The sequence below is a fragment of the Nerophis lumbriciformis genome, linkage group LG17, assembly GCF_033978685.3.
Source record: "Nerophis lumbriciformis linkage group LG17, RoL_Nlum_v2.1, whole genome shotgun sequence".
NCBI classification, from domain to species: domain Eukaryota; kingdom Metazoa; phylum Chordata; class Actinopteri; order Syngnathiformes; family Syngnathidae; genus Nerophis; species Nerophis lumbriciformis.
In genome coordinates, this window is record NC_084564.2 from 23,282,564 (window position 1) to 23,306,003 (window position 23,440).

Below are 23,440 nucleotides of genomic sequence, written 5' to 3' on the forward strand. Positions count from 1 at the left end.
TCTCTGTAGAAGGAAAAGTCATTTTCTTGCATTCTTGACCACCTTGATAGTGTCTGTCTGTTGATTTGACCACAACTCCGTTTTGGTCTGTGTCTTCTTTCCTCCTCCCGTTTTAGCCTTCAATTTCTATTGGCTCGTCTATTTTAGCTTCTTTATCCCTCGCCTTCCTCCCGCTGTCTGCAGAACAAGACTGGATTTAATCACCTGAGGCTTTTAAGGCAACCTGTTCCAAGCCTCCATTATAATGTAAACACATACAGTGCATCCAGAAAATCAGAATCAGAAGTACTTTATTAATCCCCGAGGGGAAATTAAGGTTTATTTAGCACAATCCCATTCAAGAGCAGACAAACATTACAGGGAGACAGAACAGGATCGCTGACTGGTCTGCCAACTTCCGGCATCCCTTACAAAAAAGGTGAGAAACAGGTAAACGATGGAGGGTGGAAAAAGCCTGGGACCCTGGAGAGGGGGTCCTGAGGCCAAGAAAGAAGAAAAACCTCATAGCCATAGCACACATAAACATGTGTAAAAGAGGGAAACATCAAAGGAGCAGAGCTGATGCAACCGACAGCCACTCCATACAGCTCCAAAAGTAAAACAACAAAAAGAACAAAAAATAATTAACCAATAATATATATTACGATTGCACCATGCATAGACAAGCAAGTAAGTGTTCACAGTGCTTCACTTTCCCCACATTTTGTTAAGTATAGCCTTATTCCAAAATGGAATACATTCATTTTTGTCCTATAAATTCTATAAGCAATAATGAGCATAATGACAATGTGAAAAAAAAAAAAGGATTTTATTTTTTTTAAAGTTAGCTAAACATGACTATTATACGTGAGTAAACAGCTGGACAAGCCTTTAAATTGTTTAATTTTTGTTTGTTTGTTTTAATTTAGGAAATGTCGGACCAGTAACGACATAGGACCTGATTTACTAAAGGTTTGTGTGTACTAAAACACATGCAAACCTGGTAGCACATGCAAAGCTGATCTACTAAACGTCTGTAAAGTGGATTAAAGAATAAGGCGTGGAAGCCATTTTGTGTCTTCATTAAAATGCAAAATCTATGCTGATCACCCACAATACTGGGAGGAGAAAATGCAAATAGAATTATTTAGCACGCGCAATGGGATTTATCAACACTCATATTTGTTTTGCAAGCTTATACTGACAGTTCCACACATGACTGCAGGATCAGTGCAGAGATAGACGATGGACAGAAGAGAATCACTTGTCCTATGTGTGTGTGTCAACATTTTGGATGGTTTACAAATAAAAAATATTAGACGTATCGTCTATTCAGCAACATATTTTATAGCTGCTTAAGTATAATAATATTTTTTTGTATGAAAACACATTTTTTTAAGAATGCATTTTATTGCAACTTGAACAGAATGATTGCAGCCTCTCTTCCATGCACCTTCAGCGGTAGGAGAAAAAGAAGTAGTGTTAATGTAGATGCACTGCACCACTGCTGCTAAAATGCCCCAAAAAAGTGGTACGTGTTTTCTGCTTGTTTGAAAACAGAAAAACGCCACGAATGTGCAGTAAATAAGTGTCTCCGTGGTGACGCCCTGTAGAGTACATGCAAAATCCTCATTTAAATAAGGCGGTCTGCACCACTTTACAATTGCACACACAGTCTTGGTAAATCACGCGCACCAAGCCCACTAATAGTACATGCTTTTTAATAGTGTTTGGATCTTAGTAAATCAGACAAATGTTGTGGTTAATTTAGCACCAAACAACATCAGGGTATTTCATTATCACTTGTATTACAAGTGTCTAATTCTGCAGGTCAGAGGAGCTTTAACAATTGCATTTCAAAATGTGGGAAATGTCCCAGAAAAATTGGTAAAAAATATGAGATATTTCAAATCAATAAAAATATTAAAAATAATAGTTTCATGGCCTAGACTGGAACACAACTTCACAAGAACTCGCCATCAGCTCAATCACAATTTTATAGCAGTTTTTAGATTTATTATTAGGTTCCCTCGTGAGGAACTTTGAAATATAATTATTATAATAATTTCTTCTTGAATGTTACAGAAAGTATGAGAATGTGCGAGCTGCTGTCTGCTCTTTACTTTATAATAAGTCTCCTATTTGTCTAGATATTTACACAAAGTTAGGATTTTTGGCAGATGCATATTTTCTGTCGTCTTCATGTCCATCCATCTCTGTCACATTATTTGATTGAATCGCAGAACATAAAACTTGCGGCGCTCCTTAGAAGAGCCCACGTTTCGAGTGTTGCGGACGGAGGCTTGTCAAGCAGACTGCATTGCTGCATTAGCGAAAACATAACGGGACTGGGGAAATGGCGGAATAGAAGGACAAAAATGGGAAGTTTTGACAGGTATGCAGAAGAGACGTACTACTGGCACTGCATTAGAAGAAGGGAAAGAGGGGGCGTGGCTGCCTGAGCGCCATGGTTAACGCAGCTGAGCAGACTGGGGAAGAATTTCCACAAAGAACAAAAAAAATGCCCTGTCAGATATCAAAACATATTATTGACAGAGAGAGTAATTTTGATTCTTAAATAAATTAGAAAATAAAATTAGGCTCCAGCAAAAAGGGCGTTTTCTCATGTAGGGCTACATTCAATTGTAGTATAATAATGTTCATTGTCATTACTGGGTTATTGCTATCTACTTCACTACGACTATTATTTTTTTGATATATCGTATCTGCTAATATAATTTTCTTGTATTTGCTTAAAAAAAGACCAATATGAATTTTTTTTTAAAAGCCTATACCGATAATCGGTCGACCCCTCAAGATACTTAATTATTCGCTTTAAAACACATTGCAAATATAATATTTTAAGTATCTGAAACACTGCTATGCATTAAATACCATTTATACTGTTTTTTTAAGCTAAGTTGGAGCCTCTCCCAGTAAGAGATGCTACACCAGGGGTTCCCAAACTTTTTGACTCGGGGGGCCGCATTGGGTTAAAAAAATTTGGCCGGGGGCCAGGCTGTATATATATATATATATATATATATATATATATATATATATATATATATATATATATATATATATATATATATATATATGTATGTATGTATGTATGTATGCATATATACATTGTCTTTATAATCTGTTTTGTCATTTAACATCAATTAACATTGATGTTCATCAACATTTAACGGGGGCCAGGCTGTATATATATATATATATATGTATATATATATATGTATATGTATGCATATATATATATATATATATATATATATATGTATGCATATATACATTGTCTTTATAATCCGTTTTGTCATTTAACATCAATTAACATTGATGTTCATCAACATTTAACATTGTCACGTTATCGATGGGAAAATTAATTTTTAGACAATATAATTTGCCTGAGCAGCTAGGAGACACCAAGAGTAACAAGTGCTAGAAAATGGATTAGAAAGGAAAGATTTAAAAAATATATATATTTTTTTTTTTTAAACTTTTTTTTTTAATTTGGGACTTCCTTTGGGCCGAATTTTGGATGCTGGGGGGCCGGATCCGGGCCGTAGTTTGGGGACCACTGTGCTACACCATTAATTGAAATGCTGCTCTGTATTTCATACAAGCCATTTAAGAAAGGAAAATCCTGCCATCTAGTGGAGAACTTCAGTCACCTTTGGTTATTCACTGTCAAAAACCACAGCTTCATTCAGCATGAGAACTCATTAGATCGTACTAATGCTCTAGAGCAGTGGTCCCCAACCACCGGGCCGCGGACCGGTATTGGGCGATTGGTACCGGGCCGCACAAGAATTTATTTTTTTTTCTTTCTTTTTTTCTTTTTTATTATATCAACATAAAAACACTATATATACACTATATATCAATGTATATCAATACAGTATGCAGGGATACAGTCCGTAAGCACACATGATTGTATTTCTTTATAAAAAAAAAAAAATTAAAAAAAATCACCCCCGGTCCGCGGGACAAATTTACAAATTTTCAAGCGTTGACCGGTCCGCAGCTACAAAAAGGTTGGGGACCACTGCTCTAGAGCACTGGGCAGAGGTTCTGCCCAGTATATTTTGTTTATATTCCTCCAGATATCCACAAATTTAAATGTCAGACTGTACACATTAACATTGGCAGTGACATGGCCACCCTATCACTGTACCTTGCAGGTTTCAAACATAAATTATAACACATATTTAATATATAATAATATTTAATGTTAACATTTAAGATAGCTTGTGATCAGGGAATACTATAATCACAAATTACTTTTTTACCCTTTGCATTGCACGCCAGTTGTCAACTAGAAATTAGTGCCAGTTGTCAGCTAAAAATGAGTGCATCAGTTTTCAACTAGCAATTAACTCCCTGGTTGTCAGCTAGTGATTAGCCAGTTCACCTCGCGATTAATCCGGTAGTTGTCAGATAGCGATTAGCGTGCTAGTTGCCAGATCGTGATTAGCATGTTAGTTCTCAGATAGCGATTAGTTTGGCAGTTGTCAGCCAGTGATTTGACGCGCCAGTTGTCAGCTAAAAATTAGAGCGCCGATTGTAAGCTAGCAATTAGTGCGTCGATTTTTCGCTGGCGGCTAATGCTCACGAGCAATCTTTTTGCTACAAAATGCACCCCGGTGGGACTTCACTTTATATAAAACTATTAGCACGTTTTGAACAAACATACAATGTTAATTCAAGGACAGTAAAACATTTAAAAATGTTTATGACATTGTTACACATACCGTATTTTTCGGAGTATAAGTCACTCCAGAGTATAAGTGGCACCGGCCGAAAATGCATAATAAAGAAGGAAAAAAACATATATAAGTCGCACTGGAGTATAAGTCGCATTTTTGGGGGAAATTTATTTGATAAAACCCGACACCAAGAATAGACATTTGAAAGGCAATTTAAAATAAATAAAGAATAGTGAACAACAGGCTGAATAAGTGTACATTATATGACGCATAAATAACCAACTGAGAAGGTGCCTGGTATGTTAACGTAACATATTATGGTAAGAGTCATTCAAATAACTATAACATATAGAACATGCTATACGTTTTCCAAACAATCTGTCACTCTTAATCGCTAAATCCCATGCAATCTAATACGTCTAGTCTCTTACGTGAATGAGCTAAATAATATTATTTGATATTTTACGGTAATGTGTTAATAATTTCACACATAAGTCGCTCCTGAGTATAAGTCGCACCACCGGCCAAACTATGAAAAAAAGTGCGACTTATAGTCCGAAAAATACGATAAATTGCTTTTGTGCCACGATATTTTTTTTTAAAGTGAATTTAAATTATGCCAGCAAGTCATTTAATGATTAATCACATTTTAAAAGTGTGATTAATCTGATATAAAAATAAATAATCATTTGACAGCACAATTTTTTTTATAAATATTAATTTACTTTTGTTTTTAGCTTTATAAGCAGCATTATATTGAGTTTGTCAAGCAAGTTTTGTTTAAAAAGCACCTTAATTAGTAGCAGGACACCGCTAAACACTGCCCCCTTTTTGGTATTTTGTACATGAACACCACACAAGGGTTATCCCTTGTGTGGTGTTCGGGTCTGTGGGACCCGTTTTCATTTTTTATTAAAAGAAAAATTATACAATTAATACATTTTTCAAACTGAGACTCACTGACTTTGGCTCATTTTCTGTGAAGAACATATATCAGAATACATATTTAATGACCACACACACCATACACCCCCCTACACATTTCTATTACATATAAGATGTCCGGGTCCACTGGACCCGGGGCTAATAGAAGTGTGGAAATTGACGTTCTTTGTACCACACACAGACAGCAGGCCTAAACAGGAGGAGGACAGAGTGTAGGTACACAGAACATCAGAGGGTCAAATGTGCGAGAAAATGAGAGCAGACAGTGTTGACAAACTATGTGTTACGATCCGCTGCACGGATCATAGTTTGTTCCCATACAACTGTTAACGACTACTTTGATTCTGCTAGCTTTTCAAGCTATGCTATTTTTTCCTGCTAGCTCCCACGCTAGTCCTTTTGTTTTGCCTTTTGTGCTACATGCATGTTTTTTTGTTTATTCATCATATGATTTATATTTAAAATAAATCATTTTCCTACCTGCAAGCTGTGTCCGAAGCCGTCTGCATCCTTGGGAGAACCACACCCGCATCACTATGCGACCAAGTCGTTTCAGTACGAAGCCAGCAGAAAACAATTCTCCCGCACTGGCTAACGAGGAGTGGGACGAAGGTACGCTCATGGTGTTGCGAGCGATGGAAGCCGAGACGCTTCGCTATTCGACGGAGGAGAGGTCGAATCTCATGTGGGGAGCTGGAGGCTCTCTTATCCCCATCGATTCCCTCTGGTCGGAAGACATCGCCGCTACACCGCAGTACCGTGCGCGCCGTCAAAGACGGAAGCCGGCCAGGAGGTCTTTCCCTCGCCGCCAAGACGCGCCGCTCCTGCAAACTCCTCCCCCGGACCGAAGCAAGCTACATTCAGCCCAAACTTCCCCTCCTCAGATGTTTGGCAACCCCATCGACCACTTCGCCAAACAGTTCTCTGATTGGGCTGTCAGTCACATGGACATTTCCAACAATGACGTCATTTCATTGGCGCCCCCCGAAGAGGTAACTCCGCCCACTCCCGATGACGTCATTGAACAAGAATTTTTTTTTCCATCTTCTAATTCTTTCTGTCAGCCAATACCAAATGATTTTCATTCTAAGATAAAACATTATCAGGACATTTTTGCTAAGTGTAAATCTAGTCAGTCACATTCTGATTTTCAAACTCCACCTCCAGTGACTTTGTTTCCGCCCCCAGTGACTATTGCTCCGCCCACTGCACATATTTTTTCCCCCTGTGCTCCCACCCAATCTCAAGTGAGGAGTAATAATAGTCAATTTGGACAATTTGAAGAAGAGTATACCCCCCTCCTTACCTCCCCCCACCCACCCTTGAAGACAGTTCCAAACCGCAAAGAGCGCGTCTGGTATCCGCGTCTTGAGGGGGGGGGCTAGTACTGGGAACTGTGCTAGTGCGGTGGCACAACTTCGGCGTGCTAAGCCGCAACCTCCTGCACGGCCACCGCCACCAGTTTTTCGGCGTGCTAAGCCGCAACCTCCTGCACGGCCACCGCCACCAGTTTTTCGGCGTGCTAAGCCGCAACCCCCTGCACGGCCACCGCCACCAGTCTTTCGGCGTGCTAAACCGCAACCTCCTGCAAGGCCACCGCCACCAGTCTTCCGGCGTGCTAAACCGCAACCTCCTGCACGGCCACCGCCACCAGTCCTTCGTCCTGCTAAGCCACAACCGCCAGCTAGGCCACCTCCAGCTGCACCTGTTCCTGCACCTCGGCTGACACACCAAGCTTCGTCTCCAGTACCTCCACCACGCCAAGCTCCACCATGCCAAGTTCCTCGGCTGGTTCCCACACCAGCGCCGGCTCCAAGGCTGCTTCTCACACCAGCGCCGGCTCCAAGGCTGGTTCTCACACCAGCGCCGGCTCCAAGGCTGGTTCTCACACCAGCGCCGGCTCCAAGACTGGTTCTCACACCAGCGCCGGCTCCAAGGCTGGTTCTCACACCAGCACCGGCTCCAAGGCTGGTTCTCACACCAGCACCGACTCCAAGACCAACTCCTGTCCCGGCTCCAAGGCTGGTTCCCACACCAGCGCCGGCTCCACGGCTGGTTCCCACACCAGCGCCGGCTCCACGGCTGGTACCCACACCACCGCCAGCTCCACGGCTGGTACCCACACCAGCGCCGGCTCCACGGCTGGTACCCACACCAGCGCCGGCTCCACGGCTGGTACCCACACCAGCGCCGGCTCCACGGCTGGTACCAGAACATGCACCGGCTCCACGGCTGGTACCAGAACCTGCACCTGCTCCACGGCTGGTACCAGAACCTGCACCTGCCTCCACGGCGACGACGTCTCCTCCTGCCTCCACGGCGACGTCGGCTCCTCCTGCCTCCACGGCGACGTCGGCTCCTCCTGCCTCCACGGCGACGTCGGCTCCTCCTGCCTCCACGGCGACGTCGGCTCCTCCTGCTTCCACGGCGACGTCTGCTCTCTCCTCGTCTTCGTCTCAGCGACCTCGAGTGGTCTGGCTGCGCAAGCGGCGCTCTCGGAGGTTTGTTTATGGACGCCAGTGGCGCAAACAGCAGCGACAACCGAGACGTAGTCGTAGAACTCTCTGGCTGCTGAACTTCTGGCGCCACTCACGCCCACCTTCTCGGCAGCCACGAATGTGGCCTTTCCGTGGTCGCCCGCCTCGCCTGCGGCAGCGGCGTTCCACTCGCCGCCGCCACCTGACTCTTCCCCGGTGGATTCGGGGACACGTGGCCTGGCGACCCACCACCAAATCCTCCCTCCACCCTCCCTTGACTCTCGAACTATTTCTTGTTTTTTGGGTTCTAGTTTTATTTAGTGTCAAGGGACATCTGGAATCTGTCCTTTAAGGGGGGGGGTACTGTTACGATCCGCTGCACGGATCATAGTTTGTTCCCATACAACTGTTAACGACTACTTTGATTCTGCTAGCTTTTCACGCTATGCTATTTTTTCCTGCTAGCTCCCACGCTAGTCCTTTTGTTTTGCCTTTTGTGCTACATGCATGTTTTTTTGTTTATTCATCATATGATTTATATTTAAAATAAATCATTTTCCTACCTGCAAGCTGTGTCCGAAGCCGTCTGCATCTTTGGGAGAACCACACCCGCATCACTATGCGACCAAGTCGTTTCACTATGTTGCAACCTTGTGTGGGAACCGCAGGTGCAGAAACACAAAAGAAGAATCCTTTGGGATGCAGAAACTGGCAGATAAATTTTCCGTGCAACGTTCATATTGTTGTTACTCAGCCAGCATTTGTGGGTCTGATGGACCTGTTGCATTTTGTGGCTTTTAATGCCTCACAATCATACACTTTTATGTTAAAATACTGAACATATGATTATTGGGATAAGGTAAACACTTTTATGTTAAAATACTGAACATATGTTTTTTGGGATACGGTAAACATCTGTTTAGTATTTTAACATAAAAGTGTTTGATTGTGAGTCATTAAAAGCCACAAAATGCAACGGGTCCATCAGACCCACAAACGCTGCCTGAGTAACAACAATATGAACATTACATTAGGGATAATATCCACTCTCAACTCTTGTGCTTTTATGTGTATTACCTTTCTGTTAAATGTGTAAAGTCAGTGTACATGCTTCATTGTGCAATGTAAAGACTCGAACATGTGGGTGAAACACAACATAATCCATGTGAGATACTACATGTTTGTACCTCATGCATTATTGACGTCTCCTCCTCCACTTTTAGATGCTCAGATGACCAGGCTGCCCGGCTTCTCCCTGTTTGCCGTAGCGTACTGTACTCTAACAGCGCTGCAGCCATGGTGATGATGATGATGATGAGAGAGCAAGCAGCAGGAGGAAGAGGATGGTGGAGGGGGAGTCAGGGCGGGGCGGCCAGAGGCAGGAAGCTGCTCACACAGACCACCGTGGGACCACAGCAGGCAAGAAGGCAGCGACACAGAGAGGATTTTCCACACGGTATCACATGCGGGTGCTGGGTGGGAGAGAGGGAGGGGGGTGTCTTCCAGGCTGGGAGGGCTCAGCGATGCCTTGATGGAGTATGGGCCAGGTTTTAGGATTCTCCCACTGCCGTGAGTCTGCTTTTCTTCTCTTTCCTTCCCTTGCTCGAGCATATTTGTGCATCTCATCGTGCTCTGTTGTAGCCCAGCAGCTTTTTATTGCTCGCTGCCGTGAGCATCGTACGTGTTAGCTCCTCTTCATCCTGTCTACTCTCCATTCTTCTGTTCTGCGCTTTAATAAACACATGGCTAACTAGTGTTTGTGTTGCACACTTATATTGTCAGGTTGGTTAGCAAAAACAATCATCACAAAAGTTGCAGTTTTGCTTTGCTAGCCTATTATATATTTAGACTAAGACACATTGTTTATGTTTATTTTTTCTATAACAAATGATTGCCCTTGTCTTCCAGAGGAATATGGCTCGGTGGCATCCACTCCAGATTCAACACCTCCGTGCACCGACGGTATGAACGCTATTTCTGATACTCTGACATGTGACTAAGAGCTTCTGCTTTATTTAAAAGTGAACACAATCATCAAACTCTGGCATCAATTCACGCTGGAGATCCACAAGTGATGACGAGCTTTTGTTCTGATCTCTCAAAGAGGCTTTCCAACTTTGGCTGCAGCACTTTTTGTTTAGACATCAAAGCCAAGACACCTCTTTGGTTATTTTAGATGAGAAAAATAGAGAGTGGTGTCTTCATTTATTGGCTAGACTGTTTTGGAAGACATGCTAGCGCACAGTAATACAGATATCCTTTAAAGCAGGTGTTTAAAACTCAAATTACCTGGGGGCCGCTGGAGGTAGAGTCGGGGCCGCACAAAGTATTCACTTTGGAATCACGTTTTAACCCAAGAGTAAATGTGTTGACTAGCAGCTATAGTGACCCTTAACCATGGTAGGCCTTACGTCATTATAAATGTAAAATAGAATGTGAAAATGTTATATTTTGCCACCGTTGAGTTCCCCAGGAGACGGTCAGAAACATCCGCTTGCTTAACAGAAGTTGCTCTTTGTGTGTCCCAATATGTTTTTGTTGTGCTATCATTTTTGTGGTTATACCACTATTATTGGAGTTAGTGTCTAATGGGATTCAATGTTGCCAAACTATATTATATATTTACCTATTAGGGTGTGCGGGCCGCAATTATACTAAACAATGAAGTTAAATAGAGTTTGAAACCCCTGCTTAAAGTTTTTTAACCATTAGACCTTGTCATGACGTGGAGTTTTACGCAGCTTAATGCGAGGATTATTTTCCCAGGAAGCAAACGGACTATATCGGACAAGGCATGCAGGTAAAAACATGATTTAATCTTGACTCAAAAAGTGAAAACAAAAAGGCGCACAAGGCACAGGCACAACTTAGCGCAGGATACAAAACCTAACACTTAGGCAGAACTATGGACATGAAACAAAAACTCGCTGACTGTGGCATGAATAAACAAAACTTACTTGGCATAGCATGAAGCAAACAATCGCATGAAAACGAGCATAAATCTGTGGCATGAAACAATCAAAACAGAGCATGAAAAGAACATCAACAGAGCAATGTCGCCAGCCCGACTAACTGGCAACGACAGGCTTGAATAGTCTCTTTGATTAGAGACAGGTGCGTGTGTCACATGAGGCAGGTGAAACCAATGAGTCGCCATGGTGACCAAACAAGGGAGTGCAAAAATAGGAACTAATGCAGTCTTAAACAAACAGAAAATAACAAAAAACATGATCCAGACCACAGATCATGACAGACCTATGGACGATTAGTTAAGTCCCACCCGTACCCCTGCAAAGACATTTTGCTTGATGACCGGCATGTTTTTTCAACCAATCTTGCTCGAATTTTGACACGTACATGCTGGTCACACTTTGGGTTCATTTACAGCCCCACCACATTTGCATTTTTGGAAAATATGCGATATTTCCTAAGAAAAATGGGTACACATTAAGGGATTTTCACTTTCATCTCACATCACAGTTAAATCAATACAAACAAAAATGAGTGTCCTAGATTAGGGGTGTCCAAACTACGGCCTGCAGGCCATGGGCAGCCCACCGGCGTCTTCAGTTAGGCCTGTGAGACATCTAGAGTTTGGTTTGTAATCTGGCCGGTGGGGTGTTTCATTCACATTTCTTATGTAAGACAAGAACACATCTGCTTGGCTTTTTTTTATGCATTCAAAATTGTAAATAAATAGCTAACGATTGAGTTAACAGATCGAGGGTCCTCTGTTGCGCTCATTATACTCTCTAAAAACATCCAGAAAGCACCAACAATACTCCATATATACAGTATGTCATGACCTGAAACTTAACCAAAAATAAGCGATACTGTTATTACAAGAGCCAATGCAGACAGATTATTTTAGCGGTGCATTGATAGCAGTAAACTAATGCTAGCTTATGCTGCTATTGAAAGAGCTTCTTTCCTCAGGCCATAAGACTCTTGAACGCATCATAATAATCCCCTCAGTTCCCCCCAAAAATGGATTAACTCGCTGGAATATAAAGACAATATAACATACATCCATAAACGTGGATGCATATGCAAAAGTGCAATATATTTATCTGTACAGTAATCTATTTATTTATATCTGCACCTTATTGATTTTGTATCCTGCACTACCATGAGCTAATGCAATGAAATTGTGTTCTTATCTGTACTGTAAAGTTCAAATTTGAATGACAATAAAAGGAAGTCTAAGTCTATTGTTGACAAACTGAGCCGACAGCTGCTTAAGCTTCGTCTCAAACTTGCTAAAAGTAAATTCTAGATTATAATTCATGCAACTCTCAACTGGTAGTAGACACATGTGGCCATGGACCGACATGGTAGTCGACATTCACGTCCCCGAGATGGCGAAATAGACCCCAAAAGACGCTTCCTGCAGGAACTTTTTTTAACCCTTCGTGAGGATTGTGATTGACTCCTCATCTAAAAATGTTTTATGTGAGTGGAAATATTACAGTAAGTGTTTGTTTTTGTTATGATTTGTTATGGTTAGTTTGTATGTTCAGCAGCTAGCAATGCTGCGGATGCTCTAGTGCAGGCCTTGGCAATTATTTTGACTCGGGGGCCACATTTAGAGAAAAAAATGTGTCTGGGGGCCGGTATATCTATCTATCTATCTATGTATATATATATGTATAAAAATAAATATATACACACACACACACACACACACACACACACACACACACACACACACAAACACACACACACACACACATAAAAGCTGTGACAATCTGCTGTACAATATGTGTGTGTTTGGGTCCTATTTTTAGTAACACTAATACAAAAACTCACAATAATGTCTGATTGAATGCTAAAAACGTTATGACAGACCGCCTTAAGAAACAAAATGGAATTTTACATTTTCTACTGAATGAAACACCCAGAATGTACATGAATATAAAGAATGTGGGATTTTACGATATTAACTATGAACGATAAAACACTGAATATTAACAACATATTAACGTCACTCCTCTTTTACTTCTCACACCCCCTCTCCATCCACGATGGCAAAATATGAATGCGAAGGGTAAAAAAAACACCTACAATCTGATATAATATCACTTTTCTTGTAGAACTTTGTTGTAAAAATCTCCTTCCGCGTCTGTCCCTGACACCCGCATTTCAGGCCACTCTAGAAACACTGCTTGATGCCTCGTCTGAGCTGCTGTGACTTAGATTACCATAGTAACTCATTAGATTACCATAGTAACTCATTAGATTACCATAGTAACTAGTACATCATGCAAAAGCGCAGATTCTAACCATTGAAATACTTTGTATAGTTCAAGACTTACGGTCATTTGAAAACATCACTGCACATCATAATGGCAGCTACAGTTTCCATCTTAAAGATCTAAAACAATGATTTGGGAATGTCCGGCGGGCCAGATTGAAAAGCTTAACGGGCCGCATGTGGCCCCCGGGCCTTAAATTGCCCAGGTCTGCTCTAGTGTCACAATAAAGCTACATTCATCACTCGGCTTCTTAAACTTATTGCTCATCCTCTTTGTGTTCAAAAATATAAGATTCTGGTTCATAATTTTTCCCAAGGTATATGTTGTTGGCCCTCACAAAGTCTGCTTAATTAGTGTTGTTGTTGATGGGGATGTGAGCAGCAGCGTTGGCCATGCCCGGGATACATTTTTGGTGATTTAACCCCAAATCCCAACCCTTGATGCTGAGTGTCAAGCAGGGAGGTAATGGGTCCCATTTTTATAGTCTTTGACTCGGCCGGGGTTTGAACTCACAACCTACCGATCTCAGGGCGGACACTCTAACCACTAGGCATATAGGCTATAGGCTACAAGGGGCCAGCAGCTACACAATAGATGAGCACACAAGCCAGACATACATAATGAGTGTCTTTAATTGAACAATATTGCTGTCTAAAACAGCACATTCTTCAATCAAAACAAGAATCAAATAGTTATAGTTGCATATTACTTACAGACGTTTCTAAGAAAGGGGCGTATTAAAAAAATATCTGGTAACAAACATGTCTGCATCATTCAACTCACTGCGTCATGACCTAATTTAATTAATTACTGTGACCACGAGGTGTCACCAAAACACAAATTAACACTCCACTTCAAAAACATTAATCTGTCATAAGATACTGTACCATTATTCTCTCTGCATTGTCACTTGATCAAGCCTTTTCCAGCATTCCACACTATCAAATAATAAAAGTATGTAGTAGAGATGTCCGATAATGGCTTTTTTGCCGATATCTGATATTCCGATATTGTCCAACTCTTTAATTACCGATTCCAATATCAACCGATACCGATATATACAGTCGTGGAATTAACACATTATTATGCCTAATTTTGTTGTGATGCCCCGCTGGATGCATTAAACAATGTAACAAGGTTTTCCAAAATAAATCAACTCAAGTTATGGAAAAAAATGCCAACATGGCACTGCCATATTTATTATTGAAGTCACAAAGTGCATAATTTTTTTTAACATGCCTCAAAACAGCAGCTTGGAATTTGGGACATGCTCTCCCTGAGAGAGCATGAGGAGGTTGAGGTGGGTGGGGTAGGGGGGGGGGGGGTTTGAGTTGGGGTGGTAGATAGATAGATAGATAGACAGATAGATAGATAGTACTTTATTGATTCCTTCAGGAGAGTTCCCTCTGGAAAATTAAAATTCCAGCAGCAGTGTACAAAATTGAGATCGAATTTAAAAAGTAAATAATGGAAGTATAAATGGAAACAAAATAGAAAAATATTGTAATAGAATAAAATTAAAAAGCAACAATGAGAATAAAAATATAACAGTAAAATAAGAATATAACAAGAGAAACGAGGCAGTAGTGACCATGTTATGAAAAAGTATTGCACTGTTATTGTTTTGCATCCCCTGTCATCCGAGTAGCGGGGAGTGTATATTGTAGCGTCTTGGAAGAGTTAGTGCTGCAAGGGGTTCTGGGTATTTGTTCTGTTGTGTTTATGTTGTGTTACGGTGCGGATGTTCTCCCGAAATGTGTTTGACATTCTTGTTTGGTGTGGGTTCACAGTGTGTCGCATATTTGTAACACTGTTAAAGTTGTTTATACGGCCACCCTCAGTGTGACCTGTATGGCTGTTGACCAAGTATGCTTGCATTCACTTGTGTGTGTGAAAAGCCATAGATATTATGTGATTGGACCGGCACGCAAAGGCAGTGCCTTTAAGGTTTATTGGCACTCTGTACTTCTCCCTACGTCCGTGTACCACTCCGTACAGCGGCGTTTTAAAAAGTCATAAATTTTACTTTTTGGAACCGATACTGATAATTTCCGATATTACATTTTAAAGCATTTATCGGCCGATAATATCGGCAGTCCGATATTATCGGACATCTCTAGTATGTAGTACGGTTCGTATTGGCCAATACTCAAGGCTCCAATGTCAATATTGTATCAAAAAAAATGTTTTAAGTTGTATCGCGACACTCCTAATTGTATGTATTTTAGTTGAGGTAGTTTGTGTGTGTTTGTGCAACATATCTTCCTACCTTGTAGAGACAGAGGTCGATGACTTGCGTACAAATTTCTCTCAGGTCGTTGCACACCTGCAGCCGGCTGCGTACAAAGGCGCACAGTTCCTCGTTCCCGATGGCGTCCCAAACGCCGTCACAGGCCAGGATGACAAACTCGTCCTGGGCCGTCCTCTCCAACTCGTACACTTCAGGCTCGGGCGACACCAGCTGCTCGGTCTGTGGCCTCCAGTCTACCTCCTTAAAGTCGAAGTCTCCCAGGGCTCTGGACACGGCCAGCGAGCCATTGATGCGCTGTAGGGTCACCGAGCCGCCGGCGTTCTGGATGCGCTCCCTCTCCCTGGGGTTGAAGGGCTTGTGGTCTTCCGTGTAGAAGACCAACTGGCCGTTGTGGCAGAGGAGGGTGCGCGAGTCCCCGCAGTTGATAAAGTAGATGTAGCGCGGGGAGATCATGACGGCGGCCGCCGTGGTGCCGCTTCGATCCCAATTGTCTTGGCGGGCCAGTTTGTGCATGTGGGTGTCGATGTCCAGGAACCCCTCACGGATGCAGTCCTTCACCTGCTCTGGGTCTTCGCTTGCTTTAACCCCACCTGGGTGAAACACGGTACAGTTTCAGGCAACTGTTCAGTTGCAAATTACTATTCTTGGGTGTTTGCTATAGGGGTACAACCATTCATCTACATTATTGACAATACAATTTGTCGACATAGTCGTGACATCATCACTCGGGTTTTTCCGAAGGGGCACGAGTCAGCACCGCCACTCGTAATTGTGGAAATATTTCTTCCTATTGTTGAAAATATAAATACCTTGCTTTTTTTGCAAAGTAGATCTTGTTTTATGACACTATATGATACGGCAGCATTTAAAGCGGGGGATTGGGAGGATGCGATCTCAATTTGGTAGGAGTTGTACTTTGCTAACTTGCACACAAGTGTGAGTGTGAAAAATAACTATAATTTTAGCCAAAGTCCGCCAGCTAAACTTTGTCTAAATCAATTCAAGTACTTTTTAAAGAAGCGTCAATTTGCAATGCAATGAAGAAAGGCACAATGACAAACTTCAACCGCATGCACGCAAACACACGCACTAAACATCATAAGATTAAACTTACAATCTATTAGATAGCTAAAATGTTGAGGATTAATCAATGATACAATTATATGCATTCAGTCTATTAGAGTGCTTAAAATGTCCGGAGTTAATAATCAGTATTGGGATGTGAGTGTGAATGTTGTCTGTCTATCTGTGTTGGCCCTGCGATGAGGTGGCGACTTGTCCAGGGTGTACCCCGCCTTCCGCCCGATTGTAGCTGAGATAGGCTCCAGCGCCCCCCGCGACCCCAAAAGGGAATAAGCGGTAGAAAATGGATGGATATCAGTGTGCATCTTTTTAAACTCATCATCACAAAATGCTTGTTTCTTTTTTAGCAAATCCGTTTTGTTGTTTTATCGTTTGTTGTTATTGCTGCTATTTTAAATTTCCTTTTTTTACATAAAAAATATACTTGTTTTATTTTACTCTTTTCCTGTCCTTTCTTTTAAATGGGCAAAATTATAAGTTTATTTACATTTTGCAACAGCCTAATGAGCAGCATGGTTACAGTATAAATAAATATTAATGAGCAATTTAGTCATCTTTGTTAGTAAGCACATGCCTAAAAATATCTCAAGATGAATATAAAATTTGATGGCTAAATTAGAGCCACTAAATGATTTGTACGCTTTATAATCCGATTAGTTGACTAATCGTTAAGATAGTCGAAAACTAGTCGACTATTGAAATAGTCGTTAGTTGCAGCCCTAGTTTGCTATCTACTGTGCACGTGCATTAGTTATTATTGGCTTCACTGCTTTCTATGAAAGTCATTGCATTACAGAAAATGCAACAGCTGACACAGCATAAATTGTTTGTGGTATATTTTCACCATAAGAAGACGCAGTTGAATAGGTGTATTAAAAATGTTTCACTTACAAAGATAATATTGCCAATGTTAACCCTTTATGAGACTATAAAAACAGAAACAAACACATTTTAAGTGTGACACTGCTAGAAATGACAATAATACACATATTGTTTTATAAAACGTCAGTCAAAACTGGGCATTATCATCTTTGTCCATTTTTGATGGAGCTCTTGTATTGGCACCTTTTCTGCAGGAATGTGGGTTTCAAATATATTCCACTTTGACAGTATCAAATCTATTTTTCCTATTGTAATGATTGTCTTCCTCTGTAATTTTCTTTTCCTAAAAAAAATGGAGTGAAACGATGACAAAATATCCTTATTGCAATTAGGGCTGCAACTAATGATTAATTTGATAATCGATTAATCTGTCGATTATTACTTCAATTAATCGATTAATAATCGGATAAAAGAGACAAACTACATTTCTATCCTTTCCAGTATTTTATTGAAAAAAAAAACAGTATACTGGCACCATGTTCTGGACATTGGGGATGCAGCATACAGCAATAATAACACAGAAATGTAACTCATCAGATCAGAACTGAATCAGATATTGTACACGTTTCTGTTGTGAATAATAAAGGATTCATTTTAGGCTGCCTCTGAATAATAGCATGAAATATTTCAGCACCTTCATAACGTTTAGTTATACTAAAGTGTCACTCAAATCTAAATATATTTATATAGCTTTATCGGGCCCGGCTACATTGATCCATTATGAAACCAACCTGAGATATTTCTGTCCGTTACGTTTATTTCCATATTGGTAACCGTGCGTTTTCTCTCTCAAAACGGAGTCAAATGTGCCGGAGACACATTATCAGCCCCGTGTTGCAACAAAGGCATAACGTTAACGTTACTCACAAAAAAGCTGAACTCATGAATGCCTGTTGCCACTATGGACTTAAAAAGTTATGTACTGTGAGTTCCCTTCATCCATGGCTCCAACATGTTTCCTTTTCAGGTGCTCCTGAAGCAATGTTATACTTCCGTGCCATTTTGCAGGAAAGGCTCTTCTTTGAAGTCTTTAAAGTAAAGTGTTCCCACACTTTTGACGACTTAGGTCGTACACAATTGTACACACAATTGAAGCAATAACATCAAGATGTTTCTCCGCTAAACTATCCGTACTGTTTTCCTGTGCCATTTTTCAAATGTTTCCAGCAAAGTAGACGACGTCGTCACGTGAGCTGCACATGACACATCATTGGCTAGCTTACCTCCACCTCATGAGACGTAGCCTCAGCACCGCCCTGGCGCTGTTTTGTACTGTTTTTGTACTTATTTTGATTATTGTTTGTCAGCTGTTTGTAAATGTTGCAGTTTATAAATAAAGGTTTATAAAAAAAATAACCAAAAAAAAAAAAAAAAAAAAGTCTCCGCGCATGCGCATAGCATAGTTCCAACGAATCGATGACTAAATTAATCGCCAACTATTTTGATTATCGATTTAATCGATTAGTTGTTGCAGCCCTAATTGCAATACATAATATTGATTAAACTGAACTGTATGTTTTGAAAATGCACCATAATTCACATGTTGTTCTCCTTTATGTTTCAGTACCTGTAGCCAGGATGTGGTCCAGCAGGTTCCTGGAGCAGTACTGGGCCACTGTGCTCCCAGCATGGCCGTCAAACACAGCATAATAGGCCCACTCGCTCAGCTCCCCTCTCATTTGAGGCATGCACGTGTGCGCATCTTCCATCTGAGCCCTCCAGCCCTGCATGTTTGCCACCGCGTAGTTCACCCCAGACTGGGATCCCCCCTCGGACACGTGTTTCTCCAAAATGGGCCGCTCCAGGTACGGGCTGGGCATGCCGTCGTCGTCGTCCTCTTCCTCCTCCTCGAGCCCCTTCTCTCTCGAGCCGCCTTTGAAGAAGAAGGTGACCATCTTCCCGGTTTCCTTAACCAGCTGGCGGAGGAAGGAGGGCACCTCCACGTTGCTCGCCCTGCGCGCTGTCCTCATCACGCCTCTGAGTCGCTGCTCAAGCTTCCTGCTCGACCTGGCCGCCGCTCGTTGTCTCCTCTTGCTGGTGGCCCTGCGCCGGCCGTTTGTCTTCCTCAGCAGGTCCAGGGCAACGAATGAGCAGGTAAACGTAGATACACGTCAAAATGATCTACTCAAATACAACTTTGAGGTATTCTCTGTAGAAGGAAAAGTCATTTTCTTGCATTCTTGACCACCTTGATAGTGTCTGTCTGTTGATTTGACCACAACTCCGTTTTGGTCTGTGTCTTCTTTCCTCCTCCCGTTTTAGCCTTCAATTTCTATTGGCTCGTCTATTTTAGCTTCTTTATCCCTCGCCTTCCTCCCGCTGTCTGCAGAACAAGACTGGATTTAATCACCTGAGGCTTTTAAGGCAACCTGTTCCAAGCCTCCATTATAATGTAAACACATACAGTGCATCCAGAAAATCAGAATCAGAAGTACTTTATTAATCCCCGAGGGGAAATTAAGGTTTATTTAGCACAATCCCATTCAAGAGCAGACAAACATTACAGGGAGACAGAACAGGATCGCTGACTGGTCTGCCAACTTCCGGCATCCCTTACAAAAAAGGTGAGAAACAGGTAAACGATGGAGGGTGGAAAAAGCCTGGGACCCTGGAGAGGGGGTCCTGAGGCCAAGAAAGAAGAAAAACCTCATAGCCATAGCACACATAAACATGTGTAAAAGAGGGAAACATCAAAGGAGCAGAGCTGATGCAACCGACAGCCACTCCATACAGCTCCAAAAGTAAAACAACAAAAAGAACAAAAAATAATTAACCAATAATATATATTACGATTGCACCATGCATAGACAAGCAAGTAAGTGTTCACAGTGCTTCACTTTCCCCACATTTTGTTAAGTATAGCCTTATTCCAAAATGGAATACATTCATTTTTGTCCTATAAATTCTATAAGCAATAATGAGCATAATGACAATGTGAAAAAAAAAAAAGGATTTTATTTTTTTTAAAGTTAGCTAAACATGACTATTATACGTGAGTAAACAGCTGGACAAGCCTTTAAATTGTTTAATTTTTGTTTGTTTGTTTTAATTTAGGAAATGTCGGACCAGTAACGACATAGGACCTGATTTACTAAAGGTTTGTGTGTACTAAAACACATGCAAACCTGGTAGCACATGCAAAGCTGATCTACTAAACGTCTGTAAAGTGGATTAAAGAATAAGGCGTGGAAGCCATTTTGTGTCTTCATTAAAATGCAAAATCTATGCTGATCACCCACAATACTGGGAGGAGAAAATGCAAATAGAATTATTTAGCACGCGCAATGGGATTTATCAACACTCATATTTGTTTTGCAAGCTTATACTGACAGTTCCACACATGACTGCAGGATCAGTGCAGAGATAGACGATGGACAGAAGAGAATCACTTGTCCTATGTGTGTGTGTCAACATTTTGGATGGTTTACAAATAAAAAATATTAGACGTATCGTCTATTCAGCAACATATTTTATAGCTGCTTAAGTATAATAATATTTTTTTGTATGAAAACACATTTTTTTAAGAATGCATTTTATTGCAACTTGAACAGAATGATTGCAGCCTCTCTTCCATGCACCTTCAGCGGTAGGAGAAAAAGAAGTAGTGTTAATGTAGATGCACTGCACCACTGCTGCTAAAATGCCCCAAAAAAGTGGTACGTGTTTTCTGCTTGTTTGAAAACAGAAAAACGCCACGAATGTGCAGTAAATAAGTGTCTCCGTGGTGACGCCCTGTAGAGTACATGCAAAATCCTCATTTAAATAAGGCGGTCTGCACCACTTTACAATTGCACACACAGTCTTGGTAAATCACGCGCACCAAGCCCACTAATAGTACATGCTTTTTAATAGTGTTTGGATCTTAGTAAATCAGACAAATGTTGTGGTTAATTTAGCACCAAACAACATCAGGGTATTTCATTATCACTTGTATTACAAGTGTCTAATTCTGCAGGTCAGAGGAGCTTTAACAATTGCATTTCAAAATGTGGGAAATGTCCCAGAAAAATTGGTAAAAAATATGAGATATTTCAAATCAATAAAAATATTAAAAATAATAGTTTCATGGCCTAGACTGGAACACAACTTCACAAGAACTCGCCATCAGCTCAATCACAATTTTATAGCAGTTTTTAGATTTATTATTAGGTTCCCTCGTGAGGAACTTTGAAATATAATTATTATAATAATTTCTTCTTGAATGTTACAGAAAGTATGAGAATGTGCGAGCTGCTGTCTGCTCTTTACTTTATAATAAGTCTCCTATTTGTCTAGATATTTACACAAAGTTAGGATTTTTGGCAGATGCATATTTTCTGTCGTCTTCATGTCCATCCATCTCTGTCACATTATTTGATTGAATCGCAGAACATAAAACTTGCGGCGCTCCTTAGAAGAGCCCACGTTTCGAGTGTTGCGGACGGAGGCTTGTCAAGCAGACTGCATTGCTGCATTAGCGAAAACATAACGGGACTGGGGAAATGGCGGAATAGAAGGACAAAAATGGGAAGTTTTGACAGGTATGCAGAAGAGACGTACTACTGGCACTGCATTAGAAGAAGGGAAAGAGGGGGCGTGGCTGCCTGAGCGCCATGGTTAACGCAGCTGAGCAGACTGGGGAAGAATTTCCACAAAGAACAAAAAAAATGCCCTGTCAGATATCAAAACATATTATTGACAGAGAGAGTAATTTTGATTCTTAAATAAATTAGAAAATAAAATTAGGCTCCAGCAAAAAGGGCGTTTTCTCATGTAGGGCTACATTCAATTGTAGTATAATAATGTTCATTGTCATTACTGGGTTATTGCTATCTACTTCACTACGACTATTATTTTTTTGATATATCGTATCTGCTAATATAATTTTCTTGTATTTGCTTAAAAAAAGACCAATATGAATTTTTTTTTAAAAGCCTATACCGATAATCGGTCGACCCCTCAAGATACTTAATTATTCGCTTTAAAACACATTGCAAATATAATATTTTAAGTATCTGAAACACTGCTATGCATTAAATACCATTTATACTGTTTTTTTAAGCTAAGTTGGAGCCTCTCCCAGTAAGAGATGCTACACCAGGGGTTCCCAAACTTTTTGACTCGGGGGGCCGCATTGGGTTAAAAAAATTTGGCCGGGGGCCAGGCTGTATATATATATATATATATATATATATATATATATATATATATATATATATATATATATATATATATATGTATGTATGTATGTATGTATGCATATATACATTGTCTTTATAATCTGTTTTGTCATTTAACATCAATTAACATTGATGTTCATCAACATTTAACGGGGGCCAGGCTGTATATATATATATATATATGTATATATATATATGTATATGTATGCATATATATATATATATATATATATATATATGTATGCATATATACATTGTCTTTATAATCCGTTTTGTCATTTAACATCAATTAACATTGATGTTCATCAACATTTAACATTGTCACGTTATCGATGGGAAAATTAATTTTTAGACAATATAATTTGCCTGAGCAGCTAGGAGACACCAAGAGTAACAAGTGCTAGAAAATGGATTAGAAAGGAAAGATTTAAAAAATATATATATTTTTTTTTTTTAAACTTTTTTTTTTAATTTGGGACTTCCTTTGGGCCGAATTTTGGATGCTGGGGGGCCGGATCCGGGCCGTAGTTTGGGGACCACTGTGCTACACCATTAATTGAAATGCTGCTCTGTATTTCATACAAGCCATTTAAGAAAGGAAAATCCTGCCATCTAGTGGAGAACTTCAGTCACCTTTGGTTATTCACTGTCAAAAACCACAGCTTCATTCAGCATGAGAACTCATTAGATCGTACTA

General features: G+C 40.7%; 2 protein-coding genes across 2 annotated transcripts in view; one reads left to right on the forward strand and one right to left on the reverse strand.

Annotated features, from left to right (window-relative positions):
- Window positions 1-14,675: 14,675 nt before the first annotated feature.
- On the reverse strand, window positions 14,676-19,890 carry LOC133614727 (protein phosphatase 1A-like). Its single transcript, XM_061972911.2, has 2 exons — window positions 19,152-19,890; window positions 14,676-16,209 (listed from the first exon to the last, which is right to left on the reverse strand). The coding sequence occupies exons 1-2, from the start codon at window positions 19,552-19,554 to the stop codon at window positions 15,593-15,595; spliced, it is 1,020 nt and encodes a 339-aa protein (XP_061828895.1). The 5' UTR covers window positions 19,555-19,890; the 3' UTR covers window positions 14,676-15,592.
- rtn2a (reticulon 2a) overlaps window positions 19,534-23,440 on the forward strand; it is a 47,773-nt gene continuing 43,866 nt past the window's right edge. The window contains exon 1 of the mRNA XM_061972907.2: window positions 19,534-19,678. The gene's annotated coding sequence lies outside the window, so the exon portion shown is untranslated. The remainder of the gene's footprint in view (window positions 19,679-23,440) is intronic.

Excerpts from the sequence above, each read along its gene's own strand:
- LOC133614727 (XM_061972911.2), bottom strand. The coding sequence starts at position 19,554 with ATGAGGACAGCGCGCAGGGCGAGCAACGTGGAGGTGCCCTCCTTCCTC. Across the intron at positions 16,210-19,151 it reads GGACCACATCCTGGCTACAG|GTGGGGTTAAAGCAAGCGAA; the intron begins GTACTGAAACAT and ends TGTTTCACCCAG.